Genomic DNA, 20585 nt, shown 5'->3' with positions numbered 1-20585 from the left:
TACTGATGTAACACGACTGTGTGAAGTTAACCCCCACCTGACAAAGGTGCAGATGAATCTATGTGTGTTTCCTTTTACAGGAGCAGAAAGATGACAGCAACATTCAAGGTTGCGTGACGATTTAACCTTTTAAATGCCACTTTCTGTGTCTGTGCATCTACCAGGGGTGTTATTCACTACCTTGTGTTGCTCACAGAGATCACTGTGAGAAAGTGTGTACACACCTGCGCAGCGCTAACATTTGCATTTTCTTTTCTACAGCATTACAGTTCTTCATGTGACTTGATGATGCGATTTATACCAGGACAACTGGTTGATGTTTTTTCCTACTACAGGATTTCTGGGTTTATGTGTGAAGAAAACTGTGTTTACAGGTTATGAGTGGTGATGCTGTTACACTGTGTTTTTGGGAAAATGTTAAGGTTACTTTGATGATGTGAATGACACTCTTTCCACAGCTATGGATGGTTGACTTTATGGTGTTTTTATAGCACCTCTGGAACCTGTCGACCTGCGCCTCACCACCAGGATGGTCAATGTGTGTTGCTAATGTTTGTTTTTCTAAGAGTACATGTAGAGGATTTAGCAGAAGCAGACAAGTGACATGAGAAAAACAAATAAGAGATGCAGTGTTTCTGGAATAGTTTAATATGGAGCTCATTAGCTGGCCACTTTTGAGCCCATAGTAATATATGAGTGGAGTGACTTTGCTTAAGAGAAGTCACCGATTACATTAATGTTAACTGAGCACATGGGATGATCCATGTCTGAGGCAAATTAGGGTAATAGTTGTAGTTTACTGATTTGAGAAAACCTGCACATGACACTTGTCTTGCTGATGTTGAATGCTTTTTACTCTTATGATACAATTGTTTACAAGAGTGAAGTTTGATTTCACTTCCAGATCTTGTTTTCCAGGCCATGATGGTGTGTATGCAGGCTCCTGGCAGAGCCAGGTGTTAAGCAAACTTAATATGCAATAAACACTAACATCTTTTATTGCAGGGTTATAGGTCCAGGGTGGTGCTGCTCCAGAGGAGGAGACGCCCTGATGTTGCCTGGGACGTGATCTAGCTAACCTTTTTCTTTAAGACGGGAATCTGGTTTTGATGAGTTGACTCATGGGAGTGTCCATGCGTCAAGAGGAGGGGTCCAGGATTAACATGAATTACATGAAACTATGTTTTCTATGTTTTCTAAACTATGTTTTTTATGATTTTTGTGTGATTAACAGTTCATTTACGGGTATCAAACCTATGCAAGTGGTGCATCCATGTTTAGATGAGGCTTTGATGGCCTATAAGTGAAGTTCGCCAAACTAAAGAATGTGGTTTGATGATGATTGACATGCTTTCAAGATAGAAGTTTTTCCTCCTAGCAAGGAAATACAGGTGCAGCAGTCAGAGTATTGCTGAAAGGGATCTCCTGAGAAATCTTCAGAGGCCCAGTGAGAAGCAAGAACCATTCCAGGCATAGCTGACAGCCCAGGCAGTGGTTGAGGTCAAAAGTCAAGCTATTTGGGGCCCATCATGAGATCAGACTTTGGAGCCACAGCAAGGACCACGAAGCTGCATTGGAATGAGAGCTGTGCCAAGGGGGATTTCCAGAGGTCAACAGAGGAGATTGTGGACAACAGACGGGCACCTGATGGATGAGGGGAGCGTGCCAAGCTCCATCAACAGCGCAGAGGGAGTTTGAGGATGACATCATGATTCTGTGAAAGCACAGGAACCAGAAGCTATGGTGGTGATGACAGCAGTTTCCTATGAACATCACCTAATGCTGTGTCACTATACTGTGCATACGATGACACTCCGAAGACTGCTGGGATCATAACAGCAGTAAGATAACTGGACCCAGCACCCTTTCCACAGAGGGGTTTTTCTGCAGAGGATGGACAGTAGAAGAGCCATAAGTATTCCCATCGCAGGACGAAGGCCTGAAGTGAGGTGATGGGGGTTGATAGAGGCCATTTCAAGTGCTTCTGACCATTTCAACTGCCTGCAAAATAGCGGAGAGACCCTCCTGGATACATCAGAGCCACTGCAAAAAGGTTGAGGTCCCAGAGGATTCCACTTCCTCCACAGAAATCAACTAGTAGAGGAAAGTTTCACCCTCACTTGGTTGCTTCAGTGATGAGGGGGAAGTGTTGATTGGGCGCCCGTAGGGAATTGCTTGCACTTCAACCTCCAGCCATTGGCCAACTCTAGAGTAACCAAGTAGTAGGGTGTGATGGACCTGTACGTAGCCATGGGAAGGTGGACCCTCCTGGTTACCTTGACTACGACACTCACCTTTACAGGACCCCAGCTGATGCCGAAAACCATTGAACCATGAAGCAGACAGAAAAGATGGACACACGACAACTCTCACCTAAGAGACATGACACAAGACCACATCCATCCGTGGATGAACAATGCCTGGTACCGTTATATCCACGACAGGACAAAGGCAGAATCGGCAAATACAGACTATTATGTCTGTTCCCATCTATCCAGCACGTCAACACACCCCACACTATATGTGTTCCTGGACCAACTCCCAGGGAAGAACCACTCCATGATACTAGCAGAGGAAGGGGGACTTTGTCTCCTCTTCAATATCACCTGCTGCACTTACATAAAGACGATGTACATTCATCAAACATGACTGACGCCTTGAATGCTTTGAGACAGATCCAGCAGGCCCAAAATCAGGACTATGTAAGTGATACAAGTGACTGGTTTTCTTGGCTTTACACTGGCTCCTGGTTACAGGTGCTAAAAGGACTACTCATCAGAGTTGGGACATTTTTACTTTTATTTTGTGTCTTTGTAACATGTATCCTGCCATGTCTAAAACTCATGATTAACCTCGTAATATTTTCCACTGTTGCTGCATACATAGCCGTAACAAGTGATGATGGTAATGACCCCGATCTGTTGAAACATGAAGACTTTGTGTGATTAATGACGATGTGACAGAAAATGTACAACAAGATGTTACAAACTGATATCTCACTTAAAAGTTATACTGACAACATTGAGACAAATATCAATCCACACTTCACTTTGTTTCCTGCTTCCAAGGTGCATGGAGAGGATAAAAGAACTCACAAAGCAGGGACTCCAGAAACACTTGAGGGAAGATGAACAACTGTAATAATAGACCAACGCGTTTCGGCTTGTGGCCTTCATCAGGGTCCTGTCTCTAAAGTGGGAATATTTCAGTGTGATGAACAAACGGCCTCCAACAAATGAAGCTGATTTCCTTTTCCTGTCTTTTCTCCAGCGGCCTCAGCTTCTTCCTCTTTCCCCTGTCTTCTTCTGCAGACGCTCCTCTGTAGCTTCAAGCTGTTTCTCTTTACAAGGAGAGCTACAAACCTTTGCATCCAGCCACAAACACCCCATGGGCTCCTCTGGATCATCACACTCAGCATTTTCACAATAAAAGCCTCGTATTTATGGCTGCTCCACCCTGACATGTGACAACATCCAAATGACTGGATCAAAGTGTTTGAATGATCCCAGCAGCTTTAAAACTATTGATATTTATACATTTACACTGATTTGGACTAAACTAACAAAACTATTGATTTGATCCAAACTCAAATCATGCCAGAGGCTTTTATTTTGAAGTTAGGATCATTTTTAATCATCTTCTTAGTCTGTTCGTTTAAACACACAGTTGCTCCGCCTGACATTTTTGGCTTTTAGATCAAAACATCAAAGAATTTATTTTATTTGAATGAACTGAAAATAGATTCAAACTAAAAGTTTTTAGAGAATAAACTCCTACATGACCTCTGACCTTTGACCTGTATCTACAGCACTGACCTCTGACTTTCAGCTCCACTTGTTTCATCAGCAGGATGTTTCCCTCCCTGCTGTAGACGGTGCAGGTGTAGGTGTGGTTGTCCTTCTCTGTGGTGTATTTCAGGGTCAGACTGAGGTCTCCAGTTTTCAGCAGGTCTTCATTCATCTTCGTTCGGTCTCTGTAAACCTGGTGCTGTTCTTCAGGCTGGTCAGAGCCGTTCTCATACACGTGGACCTTTGTATTGTTATCCTTCCACTCCACTTTAGCGTCTTCAGGCAGGTGAAGTGTGGTGTTGAAGGGCAGCTGGACAGACTCCACCCCTGAATCCACCTCCACCTGGGGGACTGAGAGGACAACAAAGCACAACATGAGCTTGGATGGAGACATTTGTGTTGACTCTAACAGGCTGAATGCTGCTGCTTCACTGGGAGCTCACTGTTAGATAGAAAGTGGTCAGTGTGAAGAGGAGACGCAGCAGAAAGATGAAGACTGACAGGAAGAAAGCAGTGAACAGACTGTTGGAGCTGCTGTTAGTGGGACAGGACTTTATTCAGTCTCTGAGGACCAGATTTGACTTGATGAAGCAGAGAAACACAGTCTGAGTGTTTCTGTCACACTCACTTCATCACACAGCTCAGTTTGACAACATTTGGAAGAATTTGATAGAAGCATTTGTTTAGTAAAAGCACCAATAAAACACTGTGAAAACATTATGTAAAGCAGCAGCTACAACCAGCATAAAGTGCTGTTCTGTGTTCCACTGAAAAACTTGCTCAATAATTCCTCCTTTATTTTCATTTTTTAAACATAAAGTTTGATCCATTGTACTCCTCCCTCCTAAAAACTCTGATCTGATTCTAATAACATGCCTTCAGAGATGATTTATCCGTATATAACAAATAATAATAATAATAATGGATACTTTATTGATCCCCATGGGGAAATTACTTGTTTTTCTCTGCATTTGACCCATTCACTCAGTGAAGCAGTGGGCAGCCCACTAAGCAGGCGCCCGGGGAGCAGTGTGTAGGGACGGTACCTTGCTCAGGGGTACCTCAGGGTAGCCGTTAAGTGGATTCGAACCGCCGACCTTCCGATCATGGGGCGACCACTTTACCTACTGAGCTATCCCTGCCCCCAAACATGGTCTTTTCCTGTTGCTGATAGTCTGGACTTCCTAAATGCCCGATTTCATTCTGTCTTTGTAAACAGTATTTTTAATAAAGCATGAGTCTCTATCTATGTTTTAAGAAGCGTAAATATAACTTTGATGATTGGTTTGATTGTTGATGTGTTTCCTCGAAGGACTTGAGGAGTGACAAGCGGTCCATCACAGATGGTGTTCTGACTGTGGTCACCTGCAGGTTCAAGTTCATTGCATCTAAAGCCATCAACCACCACACGATATGAAAGGCTTGCTTCAGACAGTTTCCCTGTTCTTTGGACTTGCATGTACTTTGAGCTTGAAGCACCCAAAATCCATGGCAGTGACACTCTGGTTTATTCAGGCAGTAATGCTTGGACTTGGAAACTAAACCTCATGTGATGCAGTCATGTGACCAATTAAACAAAGATAGCTGAGGGCATTATACAGCAGTTGTTTTGATTGCTCTCAATTTTGAGAGCCCTAAATAAAAAGGATTAATATCAGTTTGTACATGCTCCAGATAGCTTTTCTTCAAATTCTCGAATCATCAACTAGCGGACGCGCTAGTTCGTACAAAGGAAGCTGAGCTCAGCAAAACGGCTACTGGAGCTGTGGGAAGCATTCCTCTACGGCCACCGTGATAATAATGAATTACAGTCGTCCAGCCTGGAAGTAATAAATGCATGAACTAGTTTTTCCGCATCACTCTGAGACAGGATATTTCTAACTTTAGAGATGTTGCGCAAATGGAAGAACGCAGTCTTACATATTTGTTTAATATGTGCGTTGAAGGACATGTCCTGGTCAAAAATGACTCCAAGGTTCCTCACAGCATTACTGGAGGCCAAGGTAATGCCATCCAGAGTAAGAATCTGGTTAGATACCATATTTCTAAGCTTTTCAGGGCCGAGTACAATAACCTCAGTTTGATCTGAATTAAGAAGCAGAAAGTTAGCGGCCATCCTGGTCTTTATGTCTTTAAGACATTCCTGCAGTTTAACTAATTGGTGTGTGTTATCTGGCTTCATGGACAGATAGAGCTGGGTGTCATCTGCATAGCAGTGTAAATGTATGCTATGACTTCTAATGATGCTGCCTAAGGGAAGCATGTATAATGTAAACCGAATTGGTCCTAGCACTGAACCCTGTGGAACTCCATAATTAACCTCAGTGTGTGAAGAGGACTCTCCATTTACATGCACAAATTGGAGTTGTGATGCCCACAAGTGTATGGTCACAATTGTAATTTTTTTGTGAATTGTTTTTGATGTAAAAGACCTGATTTTATGGTGGTATTGCACTTTTCATTTAGAGTTATGGACAATGTAATTGCGTGGCATTGCCACAAGGGGGAGTGGTGAGTGCGATAGGCCGTTGCAACGCGTCTCTGCCTCAGACGAGGAAGAGCCTGCAGACCGAACGCAACTGATGTCTCCTGTCTCTGCTTTTCTGTTAAAAAAACAGGTCAGTAGTTCAAGTTTGCTCACTGCAATGTACATATAAACCAAAGAAACCTTTCTCTGTCTTAGTTTAAAGACCGCGAATGTTGTGAGAGAGCGTGTTTTCACCGATTGAGAGAAAGCTAACGATACCGCCATTTGTAATGGCAGCCGCCATTTCACTCGTAGTCTAAATAGGCAGCTGGTCTTATTACCTGTTTTATTTTGGGACAAACGCAGCTCGTAAGACGCTTCTTCTATCCTGACATTATTGGAAGTTACAGTTGATTAGGACCTACCCAGTTCTTTTGTGTCAAATGTAAATAATCTGATGTATACTGTTTGTGGATGATTGTGAACTGTTTGTGAGCAATGGAAGAATATTTTTGTTTATTGGTTAAAAATGTAATATATTGTTGAATCTGTTAAAGTATAAAGAATGTATTATGGTATATAGGCGGGTTAATTGCAGTGTTAGTGGTGCTGCACAGAAATGTTTTTGATGCTGAAATGCAGTAGAATTGGTTACAGATTTACTGTAAAGGACACTCATACAATGATTATTTTGTAAGTTTATTCTTGCGAGAGTGCAAGGTAACCAAAAGGGTTTGAGCTATGGACCTAATTGAATGTGTTTGTGTTGTTAAAAGAGAAAGGTGTGCATCTAAATGAAAAGAAAAGGATGTTGTTAAATTCTGTTAATAAACCAGATGAGGAAGAGCCTGCAGACCGAACGCAACTAATGTCTCCTGTCTCTGCTTTTCTGTTAAAAAAACAGTTTAAAAACAGACCCCATCAAAGGCCTGTAACACAGTCTATTAGATAAATATGATACAAACTACTGCAGCACAGTACCTGTAATACCTACAGCATGTTGTAATCGCTCTAATAGGATATTATGGTCAACAGTATTGAATGCTGCACTGAGGTCTAGCAGGACAAGCACAGAGATGAGTCCACTGTCAGAGGCCATAAGAAGATCATTTGTAACCTTCACTAAAGCTGTTTCTGTGCTGTGATGAGCTCTGAAACCTGACTGAAACTCTTCAAATAAGCCATTCCTCTGCAGATGATCTGTTAGCTGTTTGACAACTACTCTTTCAAGGATTTTTGATATGAAAGGAAGGAATCATATCACATTAGTTATAGTAATATCACTTCCTCACTTTACTATAGTAAGAGCACTCCTGTCACTACTTTACATGCATGTGGAATGTTAACACAGTGAGGCCATTGTAATGGGAGACGTTAAACAGATATTGAGACTTCTTCTGCTTATCAGGGATGTAAATCTTTAGGTGACGGCCAAGCAGAAAACAAGGTCATAATTCTCTCTGTGAGGGAGGAGGTATAGCCCCCCCGTGAGAGGGGCCAACATGTAAGAGTTTGTGGAATGTTCTTTGTCTGTGTCTCTGTATATAAGATGTAAGGGCGGTGGCCACAATTCAGGGATGGTCCTAGTGTTTCACTGGGTAGCTCTCTCCACATTGCAATGTGTTTATTAAACCCACTTCAAATAAAGCTCGCTGGGTGTGTTTCAGGTTATTGTTAGATTTTTCACAACACCGGTTAAAAGTTAAGTTTGTATACACCTTCTCATTTAGTGTTTTTTTCTTTATTTGTATTATATAATTATGTATACTACTTTCTACATTGTAGATAAAAACAGAAGACATCAAAAATATAAAGCAAGTATTGTCAGTAGTTGTAAAATAGAGCTGTCATCTGTGTAGTGTACCAACCTGACTTCTGTACAATGCAACTGATGGTCCCAAACCCATTAAGAAGGCAAGAAATTCCACAAATTAACCCTGGCAAGGCACAACTGTGAAGTGAAATCATTTCAGTCCAACATGGATCATTTCTGCTCACAGTCCAATCATCTCTGGAAACTTGTGCTTCCATGGCACAGCTGGGCTACTTCAACAAATAGCGCTACACCTCTGGTTGTCAGCTTCACCTCTCCATCGCTCTCCCCGTGGCTACAGTACAAGTGAGCTGACACATCCATCAGTGGAGGCTGTGGGCCAGTAAGGAGCAGCAGCTGCCTGCAACATGGGCTTTACATTGAAAACAGCCACAAGTCTGGGCCTAACCACGCCTTTGGACTTCTTCTTCATTCCAATGAGATTTACATTTCAGGGAGTTCCCCTGGAAAAAGAGCCATTTTGAAAGCTGTTTGCTGACTTCATCAATAATCTGCTTCAGTCATCCAGATGAGAATCCTGAGAATGGAGCAGCCCTGATAGCAGCTCATAGGATCACAGTGTTTTTCATTCAGCTGATTGATTTCACAGGTTAGGAGGTGAACAATCTAACTGTGCTCCTCCTTCCACCTTTGGACCACTCATTTAGTGACAGCCAGGATGTGACAATCAGCTGTGACACAGGAAAACATGAGGTGGGAAACTCTGGAGAAGATCTGCTTTTCTCTACAGGGAGGCTCGCACATCTAATCTGCTCACCATCACTCAACTCACTTCAACAACATGCTGACTCAGTCATTTCTGCACGTTTCCTCATGTTACAGCCCTGACTTCAGTTCAGCTGAGGAGGAGATGAGGGAGGAGAGAGCAGTGGTGGAGGAGGCAGATAAGGAAGAAGAGGAGGAGAAGATCCAAAGAGGAGGCAGGGGGAGAGGCTCAGGAACAGTTAGATCAGAGACTTTGAGCCATCATGGACTCCCACTCCTTCCATCCAGCCCTGTGTGGATCAGCAGCTCCAAAATGTCTGCTCACTCATGTTCTTCCTGTCTGTGCTCTTCTTTCATTTCACTCATTATATATGAGCTGCTCCTAAATCACACTGGATATGGATTTTCTGTCCATCCACACTAATTCTCTTCATCCTCACCTGATTGTTTGGATGCTCTTTGACAGCACATTGAAAATCCTCACAGTGACTTCTATTGCCACACTGACTGGACACATACAAAGTTGAAGGCTTCATGTGTTTGGCACAAATAATACTTTGGTAGGTCTGAGTTGTGTTTTGAACCATCTCTCAGGACCAAAGTCTTTTTGCTTCCTTCAAAAAGAGCTGAAGGCTTTTTACCTCACAGTTTGTCCTTTGATATTATTGGATGATGGACCGTGGGAAACACAAATGTGCACTTCTTAATGGCTCATATGTGCTGTGAAAGAGCTCTTTGTGATCTTGAAGCTTTTCAATAGTTTTTCTTTGGCTGTTTGTAAAGTTTTCTGTGTGAACTCTCAGGAATCTGGAGCAGTCTAATAGAAGTCTACTGGGGTACAGAGGGAGGAGCTTCTGTCAGACTCTTTCTGATGAGGAACTGAAGCCGCTCTCATGGTCTCATCAAATCATCAGACTCTGCTGAGAACAACAGTCATGTGACCTCTCAGAACAAACAGCCTGTTAGTTTCCTGCTGCCTCCATCACTCACTTTCATTCACTCTCAATCACACCAACATGTTAAAGCAGCGCTATAGCTCACCTGGCTGAGCAGGTGGGCTGAAGGCGGGGCTTACTACAGGTGCCTGTGTGTCCCTCACTCTCTCCCCACTTTCCTGTCTACTCTCTGCACCTATATAATAAAGGCAAACATGCCTCCAATAGAAACCTTTGCAAACACAAAGTCCCACAGCAGCCCCGTGTTCTCCGGCTAAAATGAGAGTTTTTGTCAGTGGAGTCTGGTGGCTTTAACCACACAAACATTACAGCTGCGCTCAAATATCACAAAGAGCTGTGACAGCAGAGAAACACATGACCATCCTCCAAATATCATCTAGAAACAGAAATGTGTCCACTGTGGGACGTGTGAGGCTGACATTAATATGTCTTAAAGTGGGAGATGAAGAAATGACTCCAGGGCCCAAATCATGGAGACAAACATCAATCCACACTTCACTTTGTTTCCTGTCTCTAAAGTGGGAATATTTCAGTGTGATGAACAAACGGCCTCCAACAAATGAAGCTGATTTCCTTTTCCTGTCTTTTCTCCAGCGGCCTCAGCTTCTTCCTCTTTCCCCTGTCTTCTTCTGCAGACGCTCCTCTGTAGCTTCAAGCTGTTTCTCTTTACAAGGAGAGCTACAAACCTTTGCATCCAGCCACAAACACCCCATGGGCTCCTCTGGATCATCACACTCAGCATTTTCACAATAAAAGCCTCGTATTTATGGCTGCTCCACCCTGACATGTGACAACATCCAAATGACTGGATCAAAGTGTTTGAATGATCCCAGCAGCTTTAAAACTATTGATATTTATACATTTACACTGATTTGGACTAAACTAACAAAACTATTGATTTGATCCAAACTCAAATCATGCCAGAGGCTTTTATTTTGAAGTTAGGATCATTTTAATGCTCTTCTTAGTTCATTTAAACACACAGTTGCTCTGCCTGACATTTTTGGCTTTTAGATCAAAACATCAAAGAATTTATTTTATTTGAATGAACTGAAAATAGATTCAAACTAAAAGCTTTTAGAGAATAAACTCCTGCATGACCTCTGACCTTTGACCTGTATCTACAGCACTGACCTCTGACTTTCAGCTCCACCTTTCTCTTCAGCAGGATGTTTCCCTTCCTGCTGTAGACGGTGCAGGTGTAGGTCCTGTTGTCTCCATCTGTGGGGTGTTTCAGGGTCAGACTGAGGTCTCCAGTTTTCAGCAGGTCTTCATTCATCTTCGTTCGGTCTCTGTAAACCTGGTGCTGTTCTTCAGGCTGGTCAGAGCCGTTCTCATACACGTGGACCATTGTGTCATAGACCTTCCACTCCACTTTAGCGTCTTCAGGCAGGTGAAGTGTGGTGTTGAAGGGCAGCTGGACAGACTCCACCCCTGAATCCACCTCCACCTGGGGGACTGAGAGGACAACAAAGCACAACATGAGCTTGGATGGAGACATTTGTGTTGACTCTAACAGGCTGAATGCTGCTGCTTCACTGGGAGCTCACTGTTAGATAGAAAGTGGTCAGTGTGAAGAGGAGACGCAGCAGAAAGATGAAGACTGACAGGAAGAAAGCAGTGAACAGACTGTTGGAGCTGCTGTTAGTGGGACAGGACTTTATTCAGTCTCTGAGGACCAGATTTGACTTGATGAAGCAGAGAAACACAGTCTGAGTGTTTCTGTCACACTCACTTCATCACACAGCTCAGTTTGACAACATGTGGAAGAATTTGATAGAAGCCTTCCTTTAGTAAAAGCACCAAGAAAACACCATGAAAACACCTCACTACACACAAAACTGCAGTACTGGCAAATTGTACATAAAGTATGAAAAGTCAAAGTACTTATTGTGCAGAAAAATGTTCCCATCAGTGTCTGTGGATCAATATTACTGCTGCACATGTTTAAGGCTGAGCTCATTTCAAATCCTTTCTATTGTGTTGAATCTGCAGTAATGCATCATATTCTATAAAATCATATGTTTGTAGTGGCTGTCCTGTGAGGACCACGTCTCTCTAAACAAACAGCTGTTAATGAGCTCACAAACACAGGCCTACAGCTGGATTTGAAAAAGTCCATTCAATAGAAAATCAACAGTCACAGCTGGATTCAAAGGCTTGAGCTCTGTGTGACATGGTTACCTGTCAGCATCTACAGGGGGATTCAAATATGAAGGAAACATGAAGGTGGTGCATTAGAAAAACTGCTGCTTTCAAGCAGAGCAACAAACTGTTTGAACTGATCCAACTTTATTAACACAGACAAAGATTTGTGGGTCAGCTGCTGTAACATTTGAGCTCATCAGTATTTATGTTTAAACACCATCTGCCTTATTGAACTGATTCCTACTGGAAACAGACATAGCAAGCAGAGGCAGTAGAGCAGAGGCATTTTGAGTATGGGAGGGATGGGGTGTGGTTGTCAAGTGAATTCCCATCCATTTCCTATGGCGCTTTTGACTGGGAACACCAGAGATGTAAGGTTGATGAAAACACTCAAAATTCAATGAAAGAGGTAATCATCAATTTTATTTGTTCAAGTGCATAGTGTAGAGCAGGCCTGCCCAATCCCAGTCCTCGAGAGCTACTATCCTGCAGCTTTTAGATGCATCCCTACTCCAACACAGCTGAATCAAATGGTTTGATCTCTTCAGCATGCCATCATGTTTGGCAAAGGCCTGATAACAAGCCATTCATTTGATTCAGGTGTGTGGGAACAAGGATGCATCTAAAAGCTGCAGGACGGTAGCTCTCGAGGACCGGGATTGGGCACCCCTGGTGTAGAGGATGTCACATGGCACATGGCAATCAGATATAAAACACAATATTTATGAATGTTTTAAGTTGTAAAACCAGGGCGATTTGACCTGATCACGACCAGGAGGTTAGATTAGTTGATGGTTTGGAGGAAGTAATTATTGAAGTTAACTCAGAAAGATCAATTGGAGAAAAAGGGTATGAATGAATATCAATGGTACTGAAAGTAGCTGTAGATAATATTAAATCTGTGGGATAATTGCTGGTAATTTTTTCTCTAATGATAATGTTGTTCTTATTTTCTTCAATCAGTGATGAATAGTAAGATGTTCTGGCTTTGCGGAGGGCTTTCTTATAAAGCAACAAACCATTTATCCAGGCTAAATGATGATCTTCTACATTTGTGACACGCCATTTCCTCTCCAGATTACGAGTCATCTGCTTTAGGGTACGTGTTTGGTACAGTGGGTGGATTATATTCTTAAACTTAGTTACAGCGCTTTCAGAAAGACATCTACTTTGATAAAGTCTACTCTCCACCGCTGTGTAATCAATTATTGTAAATGTAAATGTTATCAGGAAATGATCAGACAGGAGAGGGTTTTCAGGAAACACTGTTAAATGTTCAGGTTCGATGCCATATGTTAAAACAAGATCTAGAGTGTGATTAAAGTGGTGGGTGGGTTCTTTTACATTTTGAGAGAAACCAATTGAGTCTAATAACAGATTAAATGGCATGTTGAGGCTGTCATTTTTAGCGTCTACATGGATGTTAAAATCACCCACAATAATTATTTTATCTGAGCTGAGAACTAAATCAGATATAAAGTCTGAGAAATCAGACAGAAACTCTGTGTAAGGCCCAGGTGGACGATAGATGATAACAAGTAAGACTGGTTTCTGAGTTTCACAGCTGGGGTGGACAATGTTAAGCATCAGGGTTTCAAATGAATTAAAAGTCTGTCTTGGTCTTTCATTAATTAATAGGCTGGTGTGAAAAATTGCTGCCACACCGCCCCCTCGGCCTGTGCTTCGAGATTTCTGGTAGTTAGAATGACTCGGGGGTGTTGATTGGACGATAGTAGGTAAAATTGGTCTCACTGCACACAGTTGTCCCGCGTACTAATTCTGATTCAGAGAAGAATCACACAGCACACAGACTGCTGTTTTTATTTTTTGTCTGTCCAGCAGTGTAATAATCAGAAATTGAAATGATTAATGATCAAGAAACTGACCTCCCAGCCCATTGTTCTTCCAGTGGTGCTAGTTTCAGTCATTATGCAAATGTACTGTTTATACTACATGTGTCAAACTGAAGCCCCGGCGTACATTTATATCCGGCACGCGAGATGATTTTATATAGATTTATTATTATTGTTATGGATGGCTCGGCGATATGAGGCGCTAATAACTAGAGATGGACCGATCCGATATTAGTATCGGTATCGGTCCGATACTGACCTAAATTACTGGATCGGATATCGGAGAAAAATAAAAAATGTAATCCGATCCATTAAATATCACGAAAGCACCTCACAAAACTTGCAACACGCCGTAACTCACCTCAGAACGTTAGCACGTCGGAGCAGTATGCATCACGTGATAGAGCGGCTGTGGCATGCGGGACCTGTCGGTGGTCTGGATAGCATGTGGAGCTTCGCTAGCAACCCGGCATTTCATCTCCGACAAAGTTATCCCGAGAGAAGTAAAGCAAGTGTGTAAGTCCATCTCTGAATGTTTGTAAAGCATTCCTGCGTTAAGCTTAACAAGCGACTGCCTCTTCTTGCTGCTACTTCAATCATGAAACTGCTTAAATGATCAGCTGATCGGCTTTTCTGTCGCGAGTCCGTCTCTCTTGTTTGTTTTTGGCCCACTTTGCACCAGAAAGAGGAAACCAGCGGCTGAACAACAGCAGCACGTTTAAGCTTGATAAGCTGTTGTTAGAATTTATTTAATATTACTTTCTACACCAGGATCTTTTTCTACGTAGCTGACGGCTGGTAACTGTGCAGGGGCGGATCTAGCAAAGTTTAGCCAGGGGGGCCGATAGGGCATTAACTGGGAAAAGGGGGCACAAAGACATACTTTTCTTTCTTATTCTCATTTAAAATGTCTAGCTTTTAATAAATAATTATCCAAATCTTACGCCCAAAGTTTTAATTTGATGTAAAATGAATAGAAGTCCATTACTGTATATATATATACATAACTGCTCTTCCTGGGATCTTCCTTTCCAATGTACGCTCACTCGGGAATAAGATAGACGAACTGGCCCTGATGAGAAGCATGAACAGAGACTTTGCCTCCTCCTGTGTCTTATGTTTTACGGAGTCGTGGCTCTGTGAGGACATCCCGGACTGCGCGCTCAAGCTGGAGGGCTTCCATCTGCTGCGCTCTCTCCGGTAAGACAAAAGGTGGTGGTGTCTGCTTCTACATCAATAGTGGCTGGTGCACAGATGTGACAGTGATTGCTCAGCACTGCTCTCCCTCTCTGGAATACCTTTTTATTCACTGCAAACCGTTTTATTCTCCGCGGGAGTTTGCTTCATTCATCCTGGCCGCTGTTTACATCCCGCCAGACGCGGATGCGCAGGCAGCTCAGTGCGCACTCGCGGAGCAGATACTGCACATGGAGCGGACATTCCCGGACTCTCTCATCATTGCTCTTGGGGACTTTAACAAAGCCAATCTGAGCCATGAGCTTCCCAAATATAAGCAGTATATTAAATGCCCGACCAGAGAGGAGAGGACATTAGACCACTGCTACAGCACGATCAGCGGGGCCTATCGCGCGGTGCCCCGCGCTTCACTCGGACTTTCTGACCACGTCATGATCCACCTAATCCCCACGTACAGACAGAGGCTGAAGCTCTCCAAACCTGTCGTGAGGACTAAAAAACTGAGGAGCAACGAGGCTGTGGAGGAGCTTCGAACGTGTTTGGAGTCTATAGACTGGGACACAATGAAGGCTGCGTCTAACAGCTTGGACGAGTTTACGGACACTGTCACCTCCTATATCCACTTCTGTGAGGACAGCATTGTGCCATCACGCACCAGGGTGAGTTATAACAATGACAAACCCTGGTTTACTCCTAAACTCAAAAAGCTGTGGCTGGAAAAGAAAAAGGCGTTCAGAAGCGGAGACAGGGACTGCTACAGAGAGGCCAAGTACAGGTTCACTAAAGAAGTGGACATTGCTAAACATCAGCACTCTGAGAAGATGCAGCAGCAGATCTCAGAGAATGACTCGGCCTCTGTGTGGAAAGGTTTTAGGAATATCACAAACTACAAGCCTAAAACCCCCCACTCCACTGATGACTTGCACTTAGCCAACACCCTCAACGACTTTTACTGCCGTTTTGACGAGCCATCAGGCAGCCTTCACACCTCCAACGGCCCCAACAATAGAGACACTTTGGACACTCATTCCCCCACCTCTCCCCCCTCCATAGAGCCATCACCACCTTCAAACTGTTCACCTACAACACCCCCCTCCTCACCCCACACAAAAGAGGATTTCACACCACCTCCTCCCACCACAACTCTTCATATTCATGAAGCAGATGTGAGGAAGCAGTTTAAGAGTCTGAATGCTCGAAAAGCTCCCGGCCCAGACGGTGTGTCTCCTGCCACCCTCAGACACTGTGCAAACGAGCTGGCCCCAGTGTTTTCTGGCATTTTCAACTCCTCACTGCAGGCATGTCATGTGCCTGCCTGCTTCAAGTCCTCTACCATAATCCCTGTCCCCAAGAAACCTAGGATCACTGGACTAAATGACTACAGACCCGTGGCTCTGACATCTGTGGTCATGAAGTCATTTGAGCGCCTAGTTCTCTCCCATCTCAAGACCCTCACGGCCCCCCTCCTGGACCCCCTGCAGTTTGCATATAGAGCCAACAGGTCTGTAGACGACGCCATCAACATGGCCATACACTTCATCCTGCAGCATCTGGACTCCCCAGGAACCTACGCCAGGATCCTGTTTGTGGACTTCAGCTCTGCCTTCAACACCATCCTTCCAGACCATCTCCAAGGCAAGCTTTCCCAGATGAATGTGCCTGATCCCATCTGCCGGTGGATCACTGACTTCCTGACGGACAGGAAGCAGCATGTGAGGCTGGGAAAGAATGTCTCGGACTCTCGGACCATCAGCACCAGCTCCCCTCAGGGCTGTGTTCTTTCTCCTCTGCTCTTCTCCCTGTACACCAACTGCTGCACCTCCACCCACCAGTCTGTCAAGCTAATCAAGTTTGCAGATGACACCACCGTTATTGGGCTCATCTCGGACGGGGATGAGTCTGCCTACAGGAGGGAGGTTGAACGTCTGGTGTCTTGGTGCAGCCACAACAACCTGGTGCTGAATGCCCAGAAGACAGTGGAGATTATTGTGGACTTCAGGAAGCACACAGCCCCACTCCCCCCCATCATCCTGACTGACACCCCCATCACCTCTGTGGACTCATTCCGCTTCCTGGGTACCACCATCACCCAGGACCTGAAGTGGGAGCCCACCATCACCTCCGTCATCAAGAAAGCCCAGCAGAGGATGTACTTCCTGAGGCAGCTGAAGAAATTCAACCTGCCAACACGGACGATGATGCAGTTCTACACTGCAATCATCGAGTCCATCCTCACCTCCTCCATCACTGTGTGGTACGCTGGAGCCACTATCAGGGACAAACAGAGACTGCAGCGTGTTGTGCGCTCTGCTGAGAAGGTGATTGGCTGCAGACTCCCATCTCTGCAGGACCTGTACACCTCCAGGACACTGCGGCGTGCAGCTCGGATCTCAGCTGACCCTTCTCACCCTGGACACAGTCTGTTTGACCTGCTCCCCTCAGGCAGGAGGCTCCGGTCCATTCGCACCAGAACCTCTCGCCATAAGAACAGTTTCTTCCCCTCTGCTGTTGGACACATGAACAATAACCGTATGACTGTTTCCACCACTAACACATGACCCTACGCTGTGTTCACTGCATCATTCCATGTTTGGCACTGATCACCACCTGCACTCATGTATATATATCTTTCTACGTAGCACTTTTAATTCTTATTCTTACTTTTATTTTTTCATGTCTACTTAATCGCAATTTATGACAGTATGTTTGCACTGAAGCACCGCAGCAATTTCCTAATGTTGTAAACCTGCTCAACATTTGGCAAATAAAACCCTTTCTGATTCTGATATCCAAATTTATGATATCGGTATCGGTATCGGACATAAAAAAGTGGTATCGTGCCATCTCTACTAATAACCAGTGTTGGGTAAGTTACTTTAAATTAGTAACTTAGTTACATTACTAGTTACTTCTATCAAAAGTAACTCAGTTACTTCAAGTTACTCATTACTTTCAAAGTAACTAGTTACTAGGGAAAGTAACTTTGGTTTTACTCAGAATTCTCTTGTTAATGTGTTGCTTCCATAACTTTGCCAGTCTTCTAGCTTGCTTACTTGCCACAGTGCACTGTGCCACCTACCAATAGAAAGGAAAAGATAATGTGCATATTTCCACGATTGAAATCCCACGCCTGGACCGTCATTGACCGCCGCCATGATTCTAGCCTACGTTACAGCGTCATGTGCGCCTTTTACATCCAACACAAAAACTGCAGTCATGGTGCTTTGATTGTACTCAGAACTCGGAAATTCTGCCTTCTGAATAAGAAGATGTTGGTAACACCAGACTGCAGATGAGCTGCTTACAGGGCTGGACTGGGACAAAAAAATCATCCCAGGCATTTTGACTATAGACCGACCCACCATTATAGGAAAAATCATGGTCCTGGGTCATTTTGACCCAGTGTTCTTAGTTTTCCTGTAGTTTTGTATTTTGTTTCTTATGTCCATTGGATTGTTTGGTTTGGTATTTGGATTTCCCCTGTGTCCATGTTTTTATTGTGGTGTTTGCTCTGGTACCGTGTTCCCATCCTTTGTGTTCTGTGTTCTCCTCATCCCCTCGTATTCATTCTTCTTCTTTGCCTCTCTCTCTGCCTCTCTCTCTCTGTGCTCATCTCTGTGTACTGTGTTGTGTTTAAGGTCCACATCTTGGTGTCAGTATTGTCAGTTTCGTGTCCTCCCTGCTCGGTCATGAGTAATTGTCTTCAGCTGTGTTCCCCGTGTGTTCCCACTTCCCTCGTTACCTTCTGTGTATTTATGTCAGAGTGTCCCTTTGTTCTGTGTTGCGTCGTCCCTCTAGGTTGTGTGCATTTCCCGTGTCTTCCCAGCGCCTCAGCTTTAGTTGCTCCCAGTATAGTTTTGTATGGCTTCTTATGTTCCTGTTAATAAAGACCGGCCTTTGAGTTGATCCCCGTGTGTCTAGAGCCGTGCATTTGGGTCCTCTCTTGCTTTCACACAGCCGCCCCTTGACAGAACGACGCAACCACGAAATGGACCCAGCAGGCTCCGCCCGTGAGGGAGATATTCTCCGTGTACAGAGTCTGGTGCAACGAATAACCCACGCCTCGGACTCACGGACAATTTCCGTCGGACTTAACGCCATAAAGGCAATAATCGAGGGAAACCCTTTCCTTCAGCAGCTCACCTGCTATGAAGGCTTTATCGACGAATTGAGCCGAGCCAAGGAGGCATTACAAGCCCGTGAGCTGGCAGACAGTGTCCGTTCCCGGGATTCCACGCCACAGCGACTGCAGACGGAGATCTCCGCCCGTCAGCCGCCGCAGCAGCAGCAAACTAAGCTCGCCGCGACGGTACCGCAGCAGCAGACAGGGCTCTCGGTGTCGCAACAGCAGCTGCTAAAACGAGAGGGTTTTTCGGCGCTGCTGCCGCAGAGCCCTTCTCCATCCCCTCTCAGCTCTGACCGTCGCTCTCCCACTGCTCTCCTAGCAGCGATGTGGTCGGATGATGAAGAGGAGACCGTCACCCCCGCATCATCACCGGTTTCCCCCGTCACCTCCGTTCCCTCATCAAGGAGGAGACGCCGTCACCGGTCCTCTCCTCAGCCGGATTCCGGGACTACTGAGCAGCCGGCTGGGGTGAGTGACAAAGACACTTTCTCTGTTCACTCTGAGGCTAGTTCTCACTACTCTGAATGCAGGAATGCAAACTCTGTGACTCTTGCCGTAGACGCTAAAGGCTCACGGTCTGTAAACATTGAATCTGAACCCGAACTTCCTATGAACCATTGTACTGTCCGAGGGTCAACTCAGAGACAGTTTCTCCTACGTTTGGACTCATATTCGAGAAAGATTATCCTTTGCTAGTGTTTCCTAGGTCAAAAAACTCGAAGTCAGCATTTCCTGAGTTAGAGACACCTGTTTCTATGCCCTTTACCTGTGTGTCTGCTGAGGATGATTGTTTTGCAGTTAAGCTCACCCCTGGGGCTTTACAACCTGCCCCCTTAGATGGTAAAACAGTAAAATCCAAGACTGTAAATGTTCCTGTGATAGCTCAACCCCAGCTCGTTACTTCTGAGCCATCACCCCCGGGGATTGTCCATTCTGACGTATGTACTGATTCAAATGTTCTTGAGTCAGGGGGCTCTACACCCACCACTGTTTTCCCTAGGTTTACTGCTTCCAGCGATCCGGTGGTAAAAGACTTTGTTTCATCTGCCTCTCCGGTGCACAGACCTATGTTTACATCGGCTATTAACCCCTCCTCTGTCAGTATAAGTACGGTTAGCTCCGAAGAAAGAAGCTCTAAGACTGTTGGTGCATCAGCTGATCACATTTCTCTAGAGTCTGTACACACTGAAGGTGATGCATTAGTGCCTGTAAGCTACAGCTTTAACACACTTATCGCTACGAAGTTAGAGCGCTGTTCCTCATCCGCTCACTCAGGGCAGGGAATCGATCTCTTGCAGACTGTTCTTTCTAGGCCCGCCTCCCAGGCCCCTTGTGTTCTAGGGATAGCTGCAGCCCAGCACTCACCTGCACCTGTCTCAATTCCCCAGGTGAGGGGGGCTGGCGCCCAGCTGGTCCCTGTTCCAGTTTCCGGGTCAACTGAGGCTCTGCTGGTCCCTGCACCCGTATCAGCTCCTCGGGTGGGGACAGCAGCCGCCCAGTCCCCGCCGAAA

At 44.7% G+C, this 20585-nt stretch overlaps 1 protein-coding gene across 1 annotated transcript in view; it reads right to left on the bottom strand.

Annotated features, from left to right (window-relative positions):
* Positions 1-20585, bottom strand: part of LOC143415597 (uncharacterized) — a 71878-nt gene that overhangs the window by 5114 nt on the left and 46179 nt on the right. The window contains exons 7-8 of the mRNA XM_076880873.1: positions 10885-11208; positions 3816-4139 (exon numbers count right to left, since the gene is read on the bottom strand). Of these exons, the coding sequence (XP_076736988.1) occupies positions 3816-4139; positions 10885-11208 (648 nt within the window). The remainder of the gene's footprint in view (positions 1-3815; positions 4140-10884; positions 11209-20585) is intronic.

This window comes from Maylandia zebra, unplaced genomic scaffold (genome assembly GCF_041146795.1).
Source record: "Maylandia zebra isolate NMK-2024a unplaced genomic scaffold, Mzebra_GT3a scaffold01, whole genome shotgun sequence".
Classification (NCBI taxonomy): Eukaryota; Metazoa; Chordata; class Actinopteri; order Cichliformes; family Cichlidae; genus Maylandia; species Maylandia zebra.
Note: the sequence above shows the minus strand (reverse complement) of the source record. Positions and strands in the feature narration are given on the sequence as shown.